The 21,823-nt window shown below is 43.1% G+C and overlaps 1 protein-coding gene across 5 annotated transcripts in view; it reads right to left on the bottom strand.

Moving 5' to 3' along the window:
• Positions 1-21,823, bottom strand: part of ATXN7 (ataxin 7) — a 136,972-nt gene that overhangs the window by 82,193 nt on the left and 32,956 nt on the right. For 4 of the 5 annotated variants that reach the window (XR_004383832.1, XM_032867316.1, XM_032867311.1 and 1 more), the window contains exons 3-4: positions 7,501-7,830; positions 7,207-7,275 (exon numbers count right to left, since the gene is read on the bottom strand). Coding sequence is in view for 4 of the 5 variants with exons in the window: in XM_032867316.1 (XP_032723207.1) it covers positions 7,207-7,275; positions 7,501-7,819 (388 nt within the window). In the remaining variant the exon portion in view is untranslated. Of the gene's footprint in view, positions 1-7,206; positions 7,276-7,500; positions 7,831-8,219; positions 8,294-21,823 lie in introns of those variants that run through there. The other variant, XM_032867312.1, reaches the window with a different exon arrangement.

Below are 21,823 nucleotides of genomic sequence, written 5' to 3'. Positions count from 1 at the left end.
AAATACTTTAATAATCAGAGGGGCACATTTATTAAAAATACTGCCATAAACTTTGAATATCAATGTGATTAAAAGCAATCTTGCACTGAAATACTATTTAAATAGCGGAATTTCATTTCTTTTTTAAAGGATTCTTTCCAATGGCACAAATCCCAGATGATTGTGTTTGCTATCTGCTGCAACCTTAGCTTTCATTTAATCTTTTTTTAAAGCCAATTACTTCTAACGCAAACTGCACACACTTCCCCTCCCCCTCAAAGAAAAGATTTTATAAAAGAACTGCTAAATACAACGTATAAACTGCTGTAAGGCACAGCAAGGAAAAGGCTCTGGTATCTTTAAAATGAATTTGCAGGGGAGGACGGTAAGGTTCGGTTTTTCTAGCTGAGCATACAGAGAACAAGGGTCATAGCAACCTGCTCAAGCTCGTGAAAAGCAGGTGAGCGGTCTGGAACGGGCTCAGCACAGCAGAGGGCCACGCACGTGGGCCGCGGAGACAGGCAGATCTGGGTTAGTCTCTTACATGCTCTGAGATCATGCTGAGGCACCTCATTTCTCTGAGCCTCAGTTTCCTCCTCTGTAAAAGGGGAAATGGTACTACCTAGACCACACAAGTGCTGCGAAGATTACCTAAGGAGACACTTGTGCTGGCACAGAATGAAAGGGCTCACCAAACGTAAGCTGTCCACACACCTGTAGGTACTCTGTGAGACACAGCACTGAGAAGGCACGATGTGCTTATGAGAAATGAGGCCATAGAACATGTAGGTCACACTCAATAAGGATGCATAAATTCCTCAAGCTTCACCCCCAAAGTTAAAGATCGCAAGAAACAAAACTGTAACTGGGTTAAAGCTCAGGACCCCATCCTACTACAGCTCATGTACAGGATTTCTGTGAAACAGGCCTTGAGGGTTGAGGAATTCAGCATGGACTGTGTACCAGGTGTTACGCTCTTCAGCGAGTACAAAGTCTTAAAAATGTGAGATACAACGCACATGTATAGATGCTGTGTACCTTCTCCATCAATCAAAATGAAGATTTGTTTTCTGGTGAATCTGCCTTATAATTCCCAAGACGACCTCCAACGAGGCTTCAGCCTTTCTAAACCAAATGCAAGGGCAGAAATGCTGAAGAACTAGAGTCAGGTACCCTTTTGAAGACCCCATGAAAGTTCGAATCTTTCTCCAATCGGGCTTAACAGAAGCCAAGCACCACCCTCACAGTTTAAGGCCCTTGAAAGCTGAGACAATAGCAGCTCTGTTCATGCTCTGTATCTGAATTGCTCCGAAACAGATCTATGTCCTAGAGAAGTAGCAGCAGTAAATGACAAAAGTGGACAAGGACAGGATCCTTCCTATAAAAAACCCTACAGAGAGTCTTATATGTTCCTTCTAACCCAACATACTTCTTCAATACCAAATAAACTTTTGGTTTAAGAAGAATGAATTTTAATATTTTAAAGATTGTCCCCTTCAGAACAGCAAAGTTTGAGGAGTACCAAAAGCACATTCTGCAGAATGAGTTTCCCTTCATTAACCAAGGAACCCATTAGAACAAGAACTGGCAATTTTTTTCTGTCAAGAGCCAAACAGGCAACCGTGGGCCCTGCAGACCCACAAGCCGAAGCATGGCTTCGACTGCACCTGCTCGACTCTGCTGTTCGTGTACGCAAAAAGCTGCCACAGATGATCAGTACAGGAGCGGCTGGGGCTGTGTGCAATGAAGCCTTACTATGGACTCTAACATCAGAATCTTGTGTGTTTTCCACAGGTCATGGAATAATCGTTTTCTTTTAAGGTTTCCCTCTAGTGCTTCACCATGTAGAAACCATTCTTAGCTAGGCTGCAGGCCCAGTTTGGTCCACACACGGGCTACAGTTTGCATTAAAAGAGGTAAGGAGCCAGAGTCACGGGGAAGGAATCCCTGTTGTGGGAGGGTTTCGAGGCCTCTATTCCGCTATTTAAATAGTATTTCAGTGCAAGATTGCTTTTAATCACATTGATATTCAAAGTTTATGGCAGTATTTTTAAAGGTCTTTCACCCCCAAGTCAGTGCAGACTTCAGAGGTAGAGAGTCACATACAGGAACTGTCAGCAAGGACACTGCCCACTATCAATGCAGCCCTAACTCCCATGCACAAAGCATCAGATATGGGTGACCTGCAACTGAATCACCTGAGTGCTCCTGAAAGGAGTATTAACAGAATTCTGATGCAGTGAACTTGAATCTCACTGATTCCCATCTGAGGCTCAGTTTCCATCTCCACTTGAGATGTAGGCAGAATGCAAACACTGCCACCTGCAGAACCCTCGCACACCCTTGGAAGAGGTCAGAAAATGGCAGCCTGGCTTGCCTCAAAAGAACAAAGAGCTCACATATAGGCTCCCATTTTGCAGGAGGCAAGTTGAAATCTGTGTAAGCAGGGAAAACAAAACCAAGAGAAATCATACGCTGTCTGGAACATGATTCAAAATAACTCAGTGTGGGGAATAGGGTAGAGGTAAAACAAGATTGGGCCATGACTCATGAGTTGTTTAAACTGTATGATGGATACAAGGAGGCTCACTAAAATTTTTTCTGTACTTCTGTAGATTTCAAATTGTCCATAAGAAAAAGTTGGGGGAAGAAACAAGAGAGAAACCCTAGAGAAAAACAGAAATGTTCTTCACTTCAGGAAGAGGGTTTTATGCCTATAATGCAATTACTTTTAGAGTACTTCACACAGATACCTATTTGTTTTCAGTAACGGACTATGAACATTTTTTCCCCCCTAGGAAAGAAAAATTTGGTATTGTTGACTCCGTCTCTGTTGATTGAGGCTACCCACCTCCTAGCCAGTCTTTTATTTTCTTTTCTTTTAATCCAGCTGCCTGTAGATGCCAACTAACCTCTTTTTCATCTTGCCCTAGGCTCAATTATGTCATCATTATTATGACAGGGAAATCACCTGTCATCAAGTATGGATATCACTCTGGGTTGCCATCCTACTCCCTTGCCTAAATATCACAGATAAGAGAGGTGGTGTCCTGTCTGCACTTTCTGGAAAGTGTAAATGGAGTGCTAAACTCAGGACAAAGCAACAGGAAGTGCTGAAAGACAGCCTCTGGCCTCCCCTGGGGCCATAAAGCCTAGCTTCCACAGAGTAGGTACTTGGGGAGGGGGGTCCAGTCGAAAATTTATCATTGACCTCTTCATCCTTGAGTGACTCAGTTGAATCTTTCTAAGCAGCCCAATTAATCCATTTTGGGTCACAAGTATTTACTGAGCACAACCTGTGCAGAAGCTGAATATGTCTCCATCAACAATGCTCAGGTCCTCCGGGAGCGGATATTCTAATGAAAGAGTCACCACATAATACATACTTTCCAATGGTGACAGTTTTAAGTGTTTATTGGAAGGAAAAGTACAGGCTACTTTGACTGTTTTACAACAGGTGGCTTAAAAGAGATTTAGGGATGACTTTCCAAAGAAAATGTCATTTTTCTAACTCTACTGTTGACCCTCACAACGACATCATGTATTTTTTAAAATCTACCATGAAATTAAGGCGTTTAACATTTTCATTTTTTAAGGCTCCCTATATGTTCAGGCACTAATATGGAAACCTTAATCAGTTACTCATACCAATTGAGTTCACCTAAAAATAATTTTGTTAAATGTAGAATTTCACAAGTCACCTTTGGAAAAGAGGGTAATTTGTTTTCTGAGTTTAATCATTTGAAAAAAGTAGAAATTATTATCCATCTATTTCCACCTGGATCAACTGTTATCAACTAATATTATAAATTACAGAAAACAAAAAGCAATAAAAATATGAGGATGCAAACAAAAAACAGGCTGACCTCTGAACGATAACTGCAATTTTATCCCAACATTTGCCCACTTGTGCTAATAGGAAGGAAAAGGATGATATGTTAGCTAAACCACAAATAATCTCACTTCCATCTAAATCAATATTTCTAACCTCTCCTGCAGCATTAGCCCTTGGGCAGTCTTGTCATGAGAGAACTGGCCGAACTAAGCTACAAGAGGAAAAAGAAAAAGAAATCCTGGCTTAGGAGTTTTGAATTTTGGGGCTAGAGATATATGAAGGATCCTCAAGAATCCAAGAGAAGCTGTTAATGCCGGCCCTAGAAAGTAGACATATACAGATTTTCCTACGATTCCAAGGCAACTGTGACCATCCTGAAGCCCATTCAAGTCCCAGACTAAAATCCCCTGACCTAGATAAATATCAAATTCAGAAATCAAATCTAAGAGTTTCAACAGCTTAAAGGGTTGTAAGAATTAGTATACACAGAGTCATTTTCCATACGTTATCTAATTTAACGTCCACTCCAACAACCGTGAGAAGCAGTTACCATCAACTCCTTTTACAAAGAGGGAAAGCTAGATTCTGAGAGGTAAAATAACAAATGCAAGGTTAAGCAACCTGCTGTCATACCCAGGTTTTTAACCCGTAGGTCCACAATCATGAACTGGATGAGAACTCAAGAAGTCTGCTCCAGGGGCACCTGGGTGGCTCAGTTGGTTAAGTGGCTATCTTTGGCTCGGGTCTTGATCTCAGGGTCCTGGCATCGAGCCCCACATCAGGCGCCCAGCTCAGCTGAGAGCCTGCTTCTCCCTTTCCCTCTCTTCCCACTTCTTATGCTCTCTCTCTCTCATATAAATAAATACAATCTTCCAAAAAAAAAAAAAAAAGTCTGGTCCATCGTCCTAGACATCGTCTAACATGGGAAGTTTCTGATTCTTAGTGCTTCGACAATATGATCAATTTATCTACATTTTCATCTCAATTTAACCTCCTTGTCAAGAGGAATTAGTACAGATTTAGTTCCATACACCTCTTCTTGGAAACAGATAATCCTAACCAAAGACAAAAGATACCTGGTCTAATAATTTTCGATAAATTTAAAATCTATTTTCACTTTTTTTTTTTAAGTTTTTTTTTTTAAATTTATTTGACAGAGAGAGCGAGCTCAGGCCGGGAAAGGGACAGAGGGAGAAGCGGACTCCCCAGTGAGAAAGGAACCTGACATGGGGCTCAATCCCAGGACCTTGGGATCATGATCTGAGCCAAAGGCAGTCGCTTAACCAACTGAGCTACCCAGATGCCCCTGTATTTTCATTTCTTAAACAGTCTAACGTGAGCTATTTGTTAGACAAACAGAGCCCACTGCCTGAGTGCTGAATGTTCTCATGCTTGAGTATTAAAATTGTCTCAGAAAATCCATCAAGTCACAAATGAACCAAGAACTGACTGAATTAAAAACTTCAGTCTCTACTCAAAGCTGCCAGGCAGAATTTCAGCCATCCTGGTCCCTTCAGCATCTTCTGAATGGTTAGAGCACCTTTTAAAAAAACAGCACCTTTAATAATCACTCATCATTTGATAGGCCAGAAGCATACACAACCAAATCTATGATCCCTTTTGGCCTCAAGAAGGTAGTTGAGAGGTCTTAGATCCTCATGGTGAAAACCTGCTGATGAGTATGTCCCAGCAAAAAATAATATGACAAAAATTGGGTTCGGGTGACTAAATTTGGTTGGGTCAGTCCAGACCAAGTTGCCCAGTAAAACACGAATAAACTTACTCATCCTCTATTGGGGAATTACCAATAATTAGCACACTGTTTTCACACAGATTTAGAAACCCTTTATGGGAAATGTATCCACACCCAAAGAATAAAAACTAAGAACAAGAGTGGGTCAGGTCCTCTAACGCTCCACTCCAACTGTTTCCTATGAGAGTTGCCACCTAGAGATTTTAATTTTTTAAGCTCAGGCGGACTGCCAACTCAACACTAAAACCGGACTAACAACTGATTTTTCCTATTGCAACATCGCCAGCAAGTCCTTTGCTTTCCCTCTCTTTCCTTCAAACTCAAACGGCGATTCTCATTTTCAAAATCAACTAATTTGCTCTATAATCTGTTCCAACTGGAAACCCTCACAGAACTGCCACTAGTATTACTCTTCCTCCCAGTGCCAAGAGGCCAACAAGAGGCCAGTTCAAAACACCAAAACAGCGAACGTGAAAAAAAAAAAACAAGTAAATATGGAGACAGTAACAACGGGCCAACTCTGGACTTTAAAACGTGCAGCTTGCCTAAGTTCTACCTATTCTTGGGCTCTGGACATTATGCCAAAGTTAATGGCTACACATGAGGAATGAAATTGCATTGGGGAATATAAACTCAGTATTTTGGATACCAAAACTCATGTAAGGCCTTGTCCTTACTACCACTAAAAGAGCAACTTAAATTGAACCTAAAGTCGACTGGCCTCCAGAAGTCCCTTTGGACCACAGTGTGTCCAGGCCCAGCACAGGCATTAGATAGCAAAGTTGACTATTCAAAGAAAAATAAATCTGAAAAAAAGTCTGACGATTTCTAGATACCAGAGCTTCCATTTAGAAACACACCTTTAGGTACAAGTATTTCCCTAAGTATCAAACAGTTTTATTAAAAACTGACTATAATCAGACTCTGGTTTCACTAACTACGGACACTAAAGGCTTGTTTCACCAAATAAAATTCTGGACTTTTTCCTGCCCTGATCTTGGCAGCTCTCACACACACACACACACACACACACACACACCTCTGGCCAACTCCTCCTCAAGCAGCTCTCACACTCACACACACTCACATACACCCTCTGGCTAACTGCTCTTCAGTTGTAATGATCCTTCTGAGGCATCCTAAACTTTGTAGCTTAAATCCCATAGAAGTAAGACCACACGGATAAAGCGTTATCTTTCCTTAAGTTTGAAATCAATTCTGATTGCCAGCAGAAAATTTCTGGTGGCAAAATGTCCTTTCCAAAGCCTCCTAAAGCATGCGTGGAAATGCTTTCAAGGCGAAAAATTTCTTTTTCCACTTGTGTTTCTTGGGAAGAAGGTCAGACCATAAGGATTTGGGTTAAATTCACTGCTGGTCCCCAAACCTTATCACTGAGCAACGCACCTCATGCTGCACCAAGTTAGGCCTAGAAGTGAGTGGTTCCGAGACGCTCCCCATTACAGGAAGCCCCGGAAACCAGATTTTCCAAACGTTCCGCTCTCCCCACTCTTCCTCCTCAGACAGCAAAATCCTCACGGGGATAAGGAGTGGGTAAGGTGGGATAAAGTCTCCCACCCTGGCGAAGCCGGCTAGAAACTTCTGAGGGCTTGCAGAAACTCCAATGGGAGGCTGAACTCACCTTCGCGACAGAGCCCCATGACTTCGCGGTTTTTCCCAAACTCCTTGAAACTTTCGTCCAATTCCGTCCCTAGGAGATACACACACACAGGAGGAGGGGAGAGGCAGATCAGTGGCCGGGAGTGTGACGCACGCTGACGCACGCACGGAGTAGGTGCGGGCACCTCCGCTTACCCCAACCGAGCGATAGCATCTCTGACCCCCGAGGGGGCGGGTCACAGGGTGGGGGGAGGGGAAAAGGGTCAGAGGGTGGGGGACGGGGGGACTTGGAGAAAAGGAGGGCGTGGACACTCACCGTCCTTCCCAGGAAGTTTGGAAGCCTCGACCCACAGATTCCACGACTGTCCCAGCATCGCTTCTGGACTGGGCAAGGGCCTGCGCTCCCCGACGGTCGCCATTGCGGCGGCGGTCGAGGTGGAGGCGGCGCCGGGGCCGCCGTCCTCCGGCCGGAGGCGCCGCGGAGGCGGCGGCGGCGGCTGCCGCTGGGGCTGCGGAGGCTGCGGAGGCTGCTGCTGCTGCTGCTGCTGCCGGGCGGCCGCCGCCACTGCTCCGCCCGCTGCCGCCGCCGCTCGGCGCGGCTCCCCCCTGACGTCATCCACGGCCCGCTCCGACATTCTTTCCGCTCCTACAATGTAACAAAAAAGGGGGAAAAGAGTCGCGCGGGGGCCGCTTTTAAGGAGGCGCCGGGGAGTTCCGGCGGCGTGCGCGGCCCGCAGGCCGGGTGGGGCGCGCTGACAGCGCCCCCCGGCCGCCCAGCCCTCCCAACCCGCCTCCTCCTGGGCTACCCCCCGCCCCGGGCGCAAAGTCCGTGGCCCAGGCTCGCTTTCGCTTTCGACTCCCGCGGCCCCTCGGGGGAGGGGACAAGCCGGCGGCGGCCCGCCACCACGGCGCAGGGTCCCTTGCCTGCCTCTGCCGCCGAGACCCGCACGGAGGCCGGCGCCCGGGGCTGCTCCCGCCACGGCTGCCCGCGGCGGAGAGGCCCGAAGACGCACCCCCGACCCTCGGGCTGCCCACCCTGAGGCCGCTTGCATCCCCGGGCCGGGCCCGGCGGCCCCGCTCCTTCCTTCCGTCCGCGCGTCCGTCCGAGCGGCGGCGCCCGACCGGCTCCCTTAAGCAGAGGCGCCTCCCGCCGCCTCCTCCCCCTCGCCGGTCCCTCCCTCTCAGCTCGCTCCGGCGAAGTTTGCACGTCAAGCCCCCGGAGTGGAGCCAGGGCGAAGTCGGAAACGCAGCCACCTATGGAGAAGCGAGCCGGCCGGAGGGCCCCGAGACACCATCGAGTGTTGTCGCCGTCCGGCCCTCCCGCCAGGGGCTTCGGACCAGGGACGCAGGGGTTGGTGCAGGGAGCGCTTCGCTCTCAGCTCGCAGGCAGCCGCGCAGCTGTCAAAAAGCATGAATGGCAAGCCTCAGCCTAATATGTAGGAAACCACGGGCCGGCAAGGAAATGTTGCCCAGGTGCCATCCCAGGTGTCAGCCCGAAGCCTGGTGTTCGCCTCATGCCCACCACTAGAGGTCACAGCGTGGGCCCGGGGAACTTGAACTTCTCATTTAGCAAAGAGACCATAAAATCAGTGTAAGATGGAGAGAGAGAGACGGAAGCGAATCCGAGTACATGTTTTGGAGGCACTATCCGAAATTTCTCTATTTCCCCTTCCACTGCCTCTAGAAGTGATTTGTTCGCCCCCTCCCCCCCGGGTGGTGGTGGGGGGGAATCTTGCCATTTTAAAATCGGACTCATTTTTAATTCGAGTTGTTAGTCCCTCTCTTTTCATGGTTGCCTTTGCTTGGGAGGGCGGGAACCCAGGGCTTGGAGAATACACAGCATTCCTAGAAAATGTGTCTAGAAGATAGTGTTTGTCAGGTTTTGTATACTAAATTAAGCACTAGCTCACAACATTTAGCACCCCTCCCCAACACACACACACAGGATGCAAAGCTTTTGCTTAAGTGATAGGTAAAGATAGCAAAATAAAAGCCTACTTAATAAACTACAGCATGTGAAGTACTTGAAACAGTAGCAGACCACACCAGGCACCTTCAGTAAGTGCTTTGTTGTTTCAAACTGATGGGAGGATCTGAAGCCTGAGACAGAACAAGGATTTTGATCATGTTTCACATGGCAATAGTATCAGCACTCCTGAGGCAGATGGGCCATAGTTGTTTGCTTACAGGTGCTTTCTCTAGGTGGAGAGGCAGAAGGTTTCATGTCTTTTATTTTGAATGTCTGCTGTGACAGAGGTGGCCAATTTCTCTGCTACAGAAACAAAGTCCAACTTGCAGAAACAAAAAATAAGAGCAAAAATTAAGAAGGAAATGTTCCTGCAACCTAAACTTAATTCAGGGCTCCTAAAGAGTTTCAGCTGAAATTTTACAAGCTCTAAAAATACACACATACACATATACACTTACACATGCATTTTTTATTTTATAAAGATTTAGAAATAACGGTGTAAAATTTTCCTGGACTGCATGCAAACTTAAGTTCCAAAAAGTGAAAGTATGCATGCTTTCTGTCATTATCTAAGAAGTAGTAAGTACAGGGGCCAGTCGCTTAAGTGTCTGACTCTTGATTTTGGCTCAGGTCATGATCTCAGGGGAGTGAGATTAAACCCCTCTCTGTGCTCAGTGTGGAGTCTACTTAAGATTCTCTCTCTTCCGCTCCCTCTGCTTCTCCCCCAGTCACACACCCTCTAAATAAATAAATAAATAATTTTTAAAAAAGGTAGTAAAAACAAAATAACCAAAAATGGTGGAAATTATTGGAAGGATAAAAAATCATTTCTAAGGCCTTAATTTCCTGTATAAGTTACCAGTGAGAAAAACGCATGGGCAAAACATGTAATTAACCCTGTTAGTATCAAGGGTTCCTACCTCTTAATATAGGCCCTCAATACTGGAAAAGGAAGTCCTCATTGCACTTTCAACTTTTCATTCATCCCAAATCACTGAAAAATTTACAGAATCACATAAAAATGTCCAATTTCTGTTTTCCTAAAGTACACAGTTCATTAATTGCTTTGAATTTTTTAGTTCAATATTTAAGATAAATGAAAATCTGAATTTTAATGTCCTTTGGACCTGCCATTAAAAAAAAAAAAAAAAAAAGCTTAGGGCCACCCAGCTATATAGATACGAAAGGGAGCTGGCCTTTTAAGTATAGGCCTTCTGATCTCTGAGAGAGCACTGTGAGAACAAAAATAAGGGGAAGAATGGCAAACATGAAGTACAGACTGACTTCCCCAAGACGCGGCTTGGTTTTCCTCTTTTTATATGTGAAATCCTTCAAGATTCACTAATACAACCTTTAACCAATGGGCTCAACATAGCACTTTATCATACTTCGCCTTCTGTCCTTATTGTTGCTCAATACCTCTTTCCTTTCTTCACAGTTTTTGAGTGGTTTAATAAAGAAAACACAACAGGGCTTTAAGTGAAAAATACTAAGTATCCTCCTAGCATTATGATAGTTATTACGAGAAACTGTGACTAATAACAACTATCAGTACTGAGTACCCGCTAGGGGCCAAGCACTGCCCAAGGTACCTTCCTGCATTATCGCAACTGATATTCAAAACTGTATAAGGTAGAAGCTGTATTTCTTGCAACTTATAAATAAGGACAATGAAGGAGGGCTCTGGAAACCAGGTGCTATGAATTTTTTCTGGGTCCACATTCTGGCTCTTCTACTTACAAACTGTCATCGGAGCAAATGACCTAACCTGACTTGTCTGTACTTCAGCCTCCTAATATGTAAAATAGAGATAAAGCCAGGATTCTTCTGAGGAAAAGATCCGTAGAAAGCACTTGGTACAAAGCTTAAAACAAAATAAACCCTATCATAAGGGTCTAATATCAAACTAAGCAACCCAGATCAATTCTTATCTATGAAATTTATTTGAATTTAAAGTTGAAGATGTGGGTACCAAAAGAATAACAGGCAACTCCAGGCACCTGCCCACCAATGCTATTCTGCTGCAGCCAATGCATCTTACTATACTCTCTTCACCCACAAGTACATCTAAAATCCTCCCAGACTCTCATATCCATAGTTGGTCTGGGTTTCCCAATAGTTCAACTGAGTCGCCGACAAAAGTCAAAACTGGTAACTGAGAAAGTGCAGTGTTCTGATAGGCAAATTTGGGCAACATTTCCAAACTACTCCTTACAAATAAGGCATGGGTCTATAAAGAAAAGTACAGCAGACACTCAAATTTTACCTACCAGGCCATAATAAAAAAACCTGATGACTTCTTACCTAAAAACCCCTCCTCCATACCCAAATATTTGAAATGAAAATTACCAATACAATTTGTATTCATTTAATGTAATTATTTTAATACAGTAGTGTCCCTTGTATGCTATCAATCCGTGTTCCTGCCAGTGTACTGGTGATGTCTTACAGCTCTGAGGATCTTCACTACCCATCCGTACAGATAAATGATATGTTTCATAAGGTCTGAGTAATGAGGACTCAATCTTCCAAACACTTCCTGATTGCCTAACACATACCTGGCGCTCAGACCGGCACAAGGTAAACACAACACAGTAATTTTGTTGAGAACCTGATAAGAATAAGAAGTAGGGGAAAAATTTTAATTCATCAAAATGCTCTTGTGCAAAAGGCTGTCACCACCAATTAGACTGTATGTGGCTTAAGAACTAGGCCGTCAGATGTGAAATGTTGCCAAATTCTGGGCATTTCATCCCTTCCAGGGATGCATTTAAAATATGGCCTTACTTCACCATCCAAATTTAGGGATGTTCCCAGTAGGTGCCAAGGGTAACAAGGTCTCTTTACAAAAAGTATTCTTTGCACAGCAGATTCACTTGTAAAATGCTTTGTTCAAAGGCCAAAGGCATCACTAAATGGAAAAAATAAAAGTTGATCTTTTCCAGTCTTTAAATTCGGTTTAATGTAAAATGGCTGAAACTGTCCAAAAACTTCTAAGATGCAAGACCCCACACAACCAGCCATTTTATTGGTAAAGCGAAACAACACAAAACAAAACAAAACAAAAAAACCCCACAGGTCCCACAACAACATTTTAATAAACTTGAAAAACGGTAACTACAGTATATTTATCTGTGCAAATTACAGGGTTGGTAACAGAGATTCTCTATTATCAACCCCAAAGAATTGCAGTTATTTGAGTAACAAGAAACTCAGATCCCCTGAATTAGGAATGTGTTGGTTTTGGTTTCTTTATTTCTCCTAAAATTGGCTGAGCCTTTATTCATATCCTCTCTCCTTCATCTGACAACACCTCTCTCTCTTCCTTTCTTCTCCAGAGCCAGGGCTCTGCTCTCTTCCGCATGTGGGGCTGGCAGGCAAGGACCCTTTAACCATGCTCCCTCTGGTGAAATATTTGCAGCCTGTCATGAACACCTCTACTCCAGCAGGGGGAGAACAGTGGAAGGAGGAAACTGAATTTGGCTCAGTAGCTGGCACTGCTCACAACCAAAGGCAAAATGAGAAATAATAAGGATAGTGGCAGAGGTGGAAACTTAAGGATGATGGGCAGTTACCTTTTTAGGAATTTAACCTATACACATATTCATTCTATAAGCTGTGCCAGCTGCCAAGAGATCCAAAATTTTGAGTTCTGAGTTTGCTTTCTTAATCACAAGTGTAAACTACAGGCAAATTCTCCCAAAGAAACATTCACCAGTAATAGCAAACTGAAGGAAGAGAAAATTTAAAAATACAAAATAATAGGGGCACCTGGGTGACTTAGTCAGGTTAAGCATCTGCCTTCAGCTCAGATAACTGGGATCCTGGGATCAAGCCCTGCATCGGGCTACGCTTCCGGCTCCCTGTTAGGCGGGAAGTCAGCTTCTCCCTCTCCCTCTGCAGCCCCCGTGCTTGTGCTCTCTCTCTCTCTCACTCTCTCCCAAATAAATAAAATCTTAAAAGTAAAAAAATACAAAATACAAATAGTAAGTTTTAACTTTAAACTGAATAAAGACCAAGTGTTCTAGGGACTTAATATTGGCCCATAATTTTAAACTACTGACAAACTTGATTTAAAATCTTCACTTAAAGCCTTTAAGTAGCTAAAAAAGAGAGAGAAAGAATAGAAAAAAGTTATGGGAAAAAATGGAGAAGTCAGACTAGCATTTAGCTATAAAAAGAAGCTGACTATATAAAGTTCTAGTGCACTGCCTCAGATGCAATAAAATGCAAAGATTAAACACACTGTTAAAAATAATTTCTGAAATCTTTCTACTGATACAGGTTTTACTGACATGACTGTAAATATCACAACCTATGGGCCCAGCAGTTAAGAACATGAGTTCTAGAGCCGGTCTGCCCAGGCCGAATCCCTGTGCTACCATATGTGGTGTAATTCTGGGGAAACCATTTAACCTCTTTGTACCTGTTTCCTCATCTATAAAATTAGTAAAACAAGAGTATCTACTTTATGAGGAAAATTAGGAAACCTCACAGTACAAAAGCACCCTGTAAGTGTTAGCTATTTTTATTAACACCGTGTCTGTCACACAGAAAGTCCCAATTTTAATGGAACCACGCTACAGTGTCAGGTCAGTCTTGCAGAATGAAGAATGGTTTTAGTTATGTCAGTCCTCACTCTACCAGTTGTCAGGACTCCCCACTGACCACTGAAGTCAGTAAAAGCTTCTCACCTAGCACTCCAGGCCCTCGCAAGTTGGTTCCATTTCACCACAACCACAGTGCTCCCTCCAGCAGGTACTCTACAGTCCAGCCAAAATGACCAATCTATAGCTTCAAACATGCTCCGCACTCCAGAGCCCTGGCGCCCAGGCTTTGTTCATAAAGGTCACTCTATTTATCATACTTTGCGTCTGTTGATTTAAATCCTACTTGCTCAACCAAGGACCTCCTCAAATTCCATTTCTTTAACAAAATCTTCCCTGATTCCTCACACTTAAGCACATGAGAACTCATCTCCACCTCTAAATCATAGGATTTCATGGACTGAGGTTAAGAATTCATGCTTGAGGGATGCCTGGGTGGCTCAGTAGATTAAGCTGCTGCCTTCAGCTCAGCTCATGATCCCAGGGTCCTGGGATCAAGTCCCGCATCGGGCTTCTTGCTCAGTGGGGAGCCTGCTTCTCTCTCTGCCTCTGCCTGCCACTCTGCCTGCTTGTGCTATCTCTCTCTCTGACAAATAAATAAATAAAATCTTTTTTTTAAAGATTTTATTTATTTATTTGATAGAGATCACAAGTAGGCAGAGAGGCAGGCAGAGAGAGAGGAGGAAGCAGGCTCTCTGCTAAGCAGAGAGCCCGATGTGGGACTCAATCCCAGGACCCTGGGATCATGACCTGAGCCGAAGGCAGAGGCTTTAACCCACTGAGCCACCCAGGTGCCCCTAAATAAATAAAATCTTAAAAAAAAAAAAAAAAAAAAAGAGTTCATGCTCAAAATCAAAGTGGCAAAGAGATATATGCTTAGTCTTCCCAGGAATCAAACGTCTGCATTCCCAACATAAGTGTGTCACTGGGAGCTTAGAATGTACCTACCCACAAACCTGGGATGTGTGGTGGCCAGTTCCTACAGTTAGTCAGTAAAATGCTTTAAGGCTGAACTCTAGGACTAACTGCAGGTGTGTCAGTGCAAAGGGAAGGAACAACACATCTTCTTCCTTCTTTCCTCAGCAAAGTTCCAGCTCTGAGCAAAGTCCTAGATTCCACAAATTCAACCCCCCTGACTTTTCCCCATTCTTTGTGATCCTGTAGCCATCTGGGTTTGTACTGCTTCCCAAAGGACAGACTGTTCCACAAAGGCTTTCATCCCCTGTCCACCACCAAAATAAAACCTTCCTTTTCTTAGCAAACATAAATGGCACGCTGATTTAACTATTTTTCATTAAACATGTGAATGAATGAATACTGTTTTCTGTCTTCAACCCCTAAACCTAACACATATTCTCTCATACAGAAGGGAGACCTTAACCCAAAAGACTTTATAGATGTGATGGTCCCTAAACCTGTCTACCTAGACACACACAATTACTGCATCCCCATGGCCATTCTGATTTTAAATGCTACAATCTATGAAAGAAGGCAAAGTTTCCGACATTTTAACCTCTTTAACCTTTTATGGATCAATGTAAAAAATCTGGAGGACTCTTCTCCACCTTTTACCACAACCTCCTCCCCACCAAACTGCTCCAAGTAAAGGAACTTCAGCAGAGGCAGAAAAACAGAATTGAAACAAAATTGCTACTGTTGAGGAGTCTACCATTGCTACTTTCCAGAACCTCTTGCCTCTCTCCACTTCAGAAAACAGGTATTTTCACAAAGCATTAGGATTTTTCCAAATAGTTTCTGTGGGGGAGTGGCAGCAGAGGACAGCAATCATATGTAAGTGGTTAGTAAGCTAGAATCTGACTTACCAGGTAATTTCTTAAAAACAGAGCCAAATAGATAAACGGGGCTTCACCAAAACCATTAAACCTTTGGGCTTCAAAGGACACCTTCAGGAAAATAAAAAGACAACCCACAGGGAGAAAATTTTTGCAAACTGTGTATTCTAGTAAGAGACCTGTATCTGGAACATATAAAGAATTCTTATAATCCACAAATGGGGGAGGCAAGTAATCTAATTTTTAAAACTGGCAAAGGATTTCAATAGACATTTGTCCAAAAAGATAACACAAATAACCAACAAGCAAAGGAAAAGATACCCAATATCATTTTTCATTTCAGAAATACATACATGGGTTAAATAGGTAGCTCAGTGGGTTAAGCGTCTGCCTTCGGCACAGGTCATGATCCTAGAGTCCTGGGATCAAGCCCTACTTCAGGCTCCCTGCTCAGTGAGGAGCCCGCTTCTCCCTCTCCCCCTACCTGCTTTTCCCCTGCTTGTGCACATGCTCCCTCTCTCTGTCATATGAATAAAATCTTTAAAAAAAGAGAGAAATCCATATAAAATCCACAAGAGATACTGATTCCCACCCATTAGGATGTCTATTATCAAAACAAAACAGGAAATAATAAGTCTTGGCAAAGATATAGAAAAATTGGAATTCTTGTATATTGCTGGTAGGAATGTAAAATAGTACAACCCCTGTGGAAAAGTCTGGCAGTCCTTCAAAAGGTTAAACACAGATTTGCAATAAGATCCTATAATTCTACTTCTAGATATACACTCAAAAGATTTAAAAGCAAGGACTCAAACACAGATTTGTACACCAATATTCATAACAGCATTACTTACAACTAAAAGGTAGAAGCAATCCAAGTGTCCATCAACTGATGGAGGAATAAAATTGTGCATATCCATACAATGGACTATTATTCAGCCACAAAAAGGAGTAAAGTACTGATACATGCTACGACATAGATGAGCCTGAAAAACAAGCTAAGGAAAAGAAGCCTGACACAAAAGGCCATATATTATATGATTTCATTTCTATAAAATATCCAGAATAAGCAAATCTCTACACACAGAAAACAAAGAGGTGGCTTTCAGGGCCGGGGAGGGGGCGGTGGAGGGACGGGGAATAAGGAGTTACTACTTGATGCAAATAGGGTTCTCCTTTGGGAGTAATGAAAATGTTTAGACCTATATGGAGGGGACAGTTATACAACACCATGAATACATTAAAGATTATTAAATGGGTAAATCTGTGGTATTTGAATTATATCTTAATTTTTTTTTAAGCCAACATTAAACTTGGAAAATTTCACAGAGAATTCCAGATTGACTTCTGAAAGATCTCTATGATCTCACACCACTGGCCACAAGGTCCCTCAGGACAACCATCAGTGGGAGTGAAACATGTCCTGGAGTCTATCTCTGCCACTGCCTAACTCTGGACCTTAACAGGACAGGTTTTGTCTCTGCCTCGGTTAGCTTCTCTATAAAAGGAGGATCATAACAATATCTATACCTCATCTATGCAGTATCATAACAGTATTCTACCTTATCAACTTGTTACAAGGAGTCAACGATGTAATATGCTTAGAACAGCACTTGCCACATAGTAAGTACTCATTAAGTGTTAGCTAATTTTATATTTTATACTTTATAATCCTCATCCTCTTTGTAATGGAGGTAAGTTGCATTTGCTTTTCATTTTTGTTTGTTTTTACAAATGAAAGTATAGAGCCAAAAGAAAGTATAGCAGTCCAAAAGAAAGAAATAGAAAGACAGCCAAGGTAAAAATTTTTTTAAAGCAAATTGCAAGGGGACGCCTGGGTGGCTCAGTGGGTTAGGCCTCTACCTTAGGCTCAGGTCACAGTCCCACTGTCCTGGGATCGAGCCCCGCGTCGGGCTCTCTGCTCAGCAGGAGCCTGCTTCCTTCTCTCTCTGCCTGCCTCTCTGCCTACTTGTGATCTCTGCCAAATAAATAAATAAAATCTTTAAAAAAAAAAAAACAAAACTTGCCAAGTACTTGCATAATACATGGCTATTTTTGTGAAATAGTAATAGTGATGAGGATGACAAGTCTATGCATAGGAAACAGTCTAGATAATTCTGGACTTATGGAAAACTGGAAGTGAAAGAATGTAATTAAAGGGACTTTTTATTAACATACATATTTATATAATGTTGCAATTCTTCCAGCTTTATTGGAATATAACTTCCAGCTATATTGAAATATAACATTATGTAAGTTTAAGATGGGCATATTTTGATACACCTACTGAAAATGATTACCACAGTAAGGTTAGTTGACACATCCCATCTCCTCATATAGTTACCTAAATCTTTTTTTAGCAACCTTTTCTAAAACCAGGAACTATAATATGGGTATTTTTTTAAGGAGAACCCCTAAATTAATTTTGTTTGAAGCCCTTGTATGAGTGTCACAAAATTTTACCAAGTAAATAGCAGTTATCACAGATTGGTAAGACCAGAAGCCATTTACTTTGCTTTGAAACACAGAAGCAGGTATTCCCAAAACACCAACCTCTCTTTAGTCTTATTCCTTCTCATGGAATACATGCTGTTATACTTTACAGCCTCCAGCAGAAGAGATTCTAGCAGGCAACACCTTTCAGTACCTGGCCCAACATCCTTTTTCCAGCTTTACCATCCATTAGTCCCCCTTACAAAGATTCCACTTGAGCTAAACAGAACCTAAAATATACATCTCTCAAATGTTTTTCTGCATGCCATTCTTTTTTTTGTTTTGTTTTTCCGATTGAGGTAAAATTCACATAACACAAAATTCACAATTCTAACCACTTTAAAGTATACTAAGTGGTATTTAGTACATACACAGCATGCTATAACCATCATCACTATGTGGTTCCAGAACATTTTTACCACCCCAAAAGGAAACCCTGTACCCATTAAGCAGTCACTCCCCATCTCCCATCCCTCCCCCACATCTGTTTTGTCTCAATAGATTTGCCTATATTGGATATTTCACATAATTAAAACCACACAATATGGGGCCTTTTGTGTCTGGCGTCTTTCAGTTAGCATAATGTTTTCAAGGTTCATCCATGTTGGAGCACATATCTGTAATTTATTCCTCCTTATGGCTAAATAATATCCCATTGTGCGGCGATACCACAATTTATCTATTCATCAGTGATGGACATTTGGGTTGTTGCTACCTTTTGGCTATCATTGCATGCCATTACCTTTCCCTTCCTTCACTTTCACCTCCTAAACAAAGTCAAGCTTTCCCATGAGTTTCAAATTAACTCTTACCCTCCCCAATTTAGCCTGTCCCAAAGTTCTCATCCTCTGAATTCCTTCTCCACTTCCATAGGTGAGGGATCAAACTGTCACTAGACGGCAGAATCCCAAAGGCTTATTTAAGTTTACTCAAGCTGTTTTTCTTAAATTAGTTGCTAACATTGAAAAACTCAGGGAAAATAACTGAAGTTGAGTTCAGCTCCCTTAAAAATCTGCCTGGATGATTCCAATAACCACAGCTGACCTGGTTTTTACCCTTGCCCCTTACAGCCTATCTCAATATAGCTGCCACAGCACTTCTATTAAAAAAGTCACAGGGGTGCCTGGGTGGCTCTGTCAGTTGAGCGTCTGCCTTGGGCTCAGGTCATGATCCTCAGGAGGTCTGGGTCCTTGGATTGAGCCCCACATCCAGCTCCCTGTTTTCCTCTTCCTCTGCCTGCCACACCCCTGCCTATAAGCATGTGTGTGCTCTACCTCTCCGTCAAATAAACAAACAAAATCTTAAAAAAGAAAAAAACAAAAACAAAAAAACAGAAGTCAGATCAAGTCATTCTTCTACTCAAAATCTTCCAGTGGCATCCCACTCCTCCCAGAATAAAAGGCCCAGGGAATGGCCTTTAAGGCTGTACTCACTGGTCTTGTACCTATCTGATCTTATTTCTTACCATTCTCCTGCCTGCTCAAGCAGCTCTGATTCTCACCTTTCTCAGAAGGCCCAGGCAGGCTCCTGCTTTAAGCCTTTGCACGTAACAATGTTCACTCCTTCATCCTTAATGCACAGATCTCACCTTCTCAAAAAGCCTACCCTGTCCACCCTTATTTACCGCTAAAACTCCACCCCTCATCAGCACACATGATTCTCATTATCCTGACCTGCTTTTTCTAGCCAATTCTCATCATCTAGTATAATGTATTTACTTACTAGATTTTCTGTGATATGTTTCTTCCCATGAAAAAGTAGGTGGCACAATGGCAGGGACTTTTGTCCCTCTGGTTTGCTAATTAATCCCCAATGCCCAGGGAGCACAGCATGATATAGGCAGGCACTCAAACATTTACTGAATGGGTACTGGGCCTATAATCAGTTGGCATGAAAAGGGGCTGCCCTTTCAGACTGGTCATAAATTTGACAGTTTCTCACAGTTCTACCTGGCCCATTTCAGTACTCTACCTGTCTGGACTTGAGTTCGTCACACTTCTTGCGGACTTGAGTTTGTTATGCTTCCTCCTTTCCTGCCCCTTGTCATTGACTTTCTGGTATCAAATTAATCTTTCTGTCTGAATACTATTCAAAAAAGAATAAGTCATGGGGTGCCTGGGCTCAGTGGGTTAAGCCTCTGCCTTCGGATCAGGTCATGATCTCAGGGTCCTAGGATCGAGTCCCGCATCAGGTTCTCTGCTTGGCAGGGAGTCTGCTTCCTCCTCTCTCTCTCTCTCTCACTCTCTCACTCTCTCTGCCTGTCTCTCTGCCCACTTGTGATCTCTCTCTGTCAAATAAATGAAAAAAATCTTAAAAAAAAAAAAAAAAAAAAACAAGTCATAACTGTAACCTGTGAAAACCACCTCCTATACTCTTTTCCTCTTCAAGGACAATCCCTCTGCTCACAGCAGCTCAGTTGAACAACTACAGACTAAAGAGCTCCTTTAGCATTTCTGTCAAATGTGTTTCCTCTCTACCTCCCCACCTCCCCTCCACCACCACCCTCACCGCCCCCCGCCCCGACCTGTTGCTCACCACCATCTAAGAAACCACTGCTTTTCTGGTGCTTTCCAGACATTCCACAATGAATGCCATCCTTTGTGATGACTTTGATGATCCCTGAAGGATAACTCTGAAATGCTGGCCTTTCAGCTTTAGGTCAGAAAATTTTAGGTGCCCCTTTTGAGGGCAGAGACTTCAGAGCCATCCTGTCACATGTTCCAAGCACCTAAACAGAACTGCTACATTCTCCCTGAAGCTCCTGTTTCTGTTTGTAAAGTTATCTTTGAGGATGAGTTATTCATGTTGTTCAAAATGTTTCCATCTTTGCTACAGTTGCCTCAACCTAACTGAAGCCCTGCATTTGTTGCCTAAATATACAAGTTGATCAATTTCAGAAGCTGAACCGCCTTTGGTCTTCCCTGTTTGGATCATGCTCAGTTTTATCCCTCAGTGACTCATCTTTTTTTTTTTTTTAAGATTTTATTTATTTATTTGACAGAGAGAGATCACAAGTAGGCAGAGAGGCAGGCAGAGGGGGAAGCAGGGTCCCCACCAAGCAGAGAGCCCGATGCGGGGCTCGATCCCAGGACCCTGGGATCATGACCTGAGCCAAAAGCAGAGGCTTAACCCACAGAGCCACCCAGGCGCCCCTCAGTGACTCATCTTACATTGCATCTTAAGCTCAAGTTCCCTCACTCCTCTCAGGAGTAGATAGGAAAATGGATTTTTTGTTTTAATAAAAATTCCTCCAGGACTTTTTCCTCTTTTTCACAGTATGTGAAACTTACCATCCTCCTCCCCTAATATTAAATGCACAAAGGCAAATACGTAGTGAGAAACTCAATTAATAGTGACTGTTATTGGGCACCTGGGTGGCTCAGTGGGTTAAGCCTCTGCTTTCGGCTGAGGTCATGATCTCAGGATCCTGGGATTGAGCCCTGCATCGGGCTCTCTCCTCAGCGGGGAGCCTGCTTTCCCCTCTCTCTCCCCCTGCCTCTCTGCCTACTTGTGATCTCTCTCTCTCAAATAAATAAAATAAAATCTTTAAAAAGAAAATAGTGACTGTTATTTTTGTAGTGATCTGGGACTGCTCATGAGCACACACCACCTGGCAGTCTAGGCAAAGGCTCTGGGCCCAGAGCGTGTGTCTGAAGAACTCCTGCTTCTTTTAAAATTCGCTTAGGATCTTCCCTGCTCTGAGCAGCTGGGTCAACATTGTTTGAAGAGAGAAGAAAACAGGAGCGAGGGAAAGTGGAACTGAACAGAAACACAAGG

The sequence above is a fragment of the Lontra canadensis genome, unplaced genomic scaffold, assembly GCF_010015895.1.
Source record: "Lontra canadensis isolate GAN:19392208 unplaced genomic scaffold, GSC_riverotter_1.0 scaffold34, whole genome shotgun sequence".
NCBI classification, from domain to species: Eukaryota; Metazoa; Chordata; class Mammalia; order Carnivora; family Mustelidae; genus Lontra; species Lontra canadensis.
Note: the sequence above shows the minus strand (reverse complement) of the source record. Positions and strands in the feature narration are given on the sequence as shown.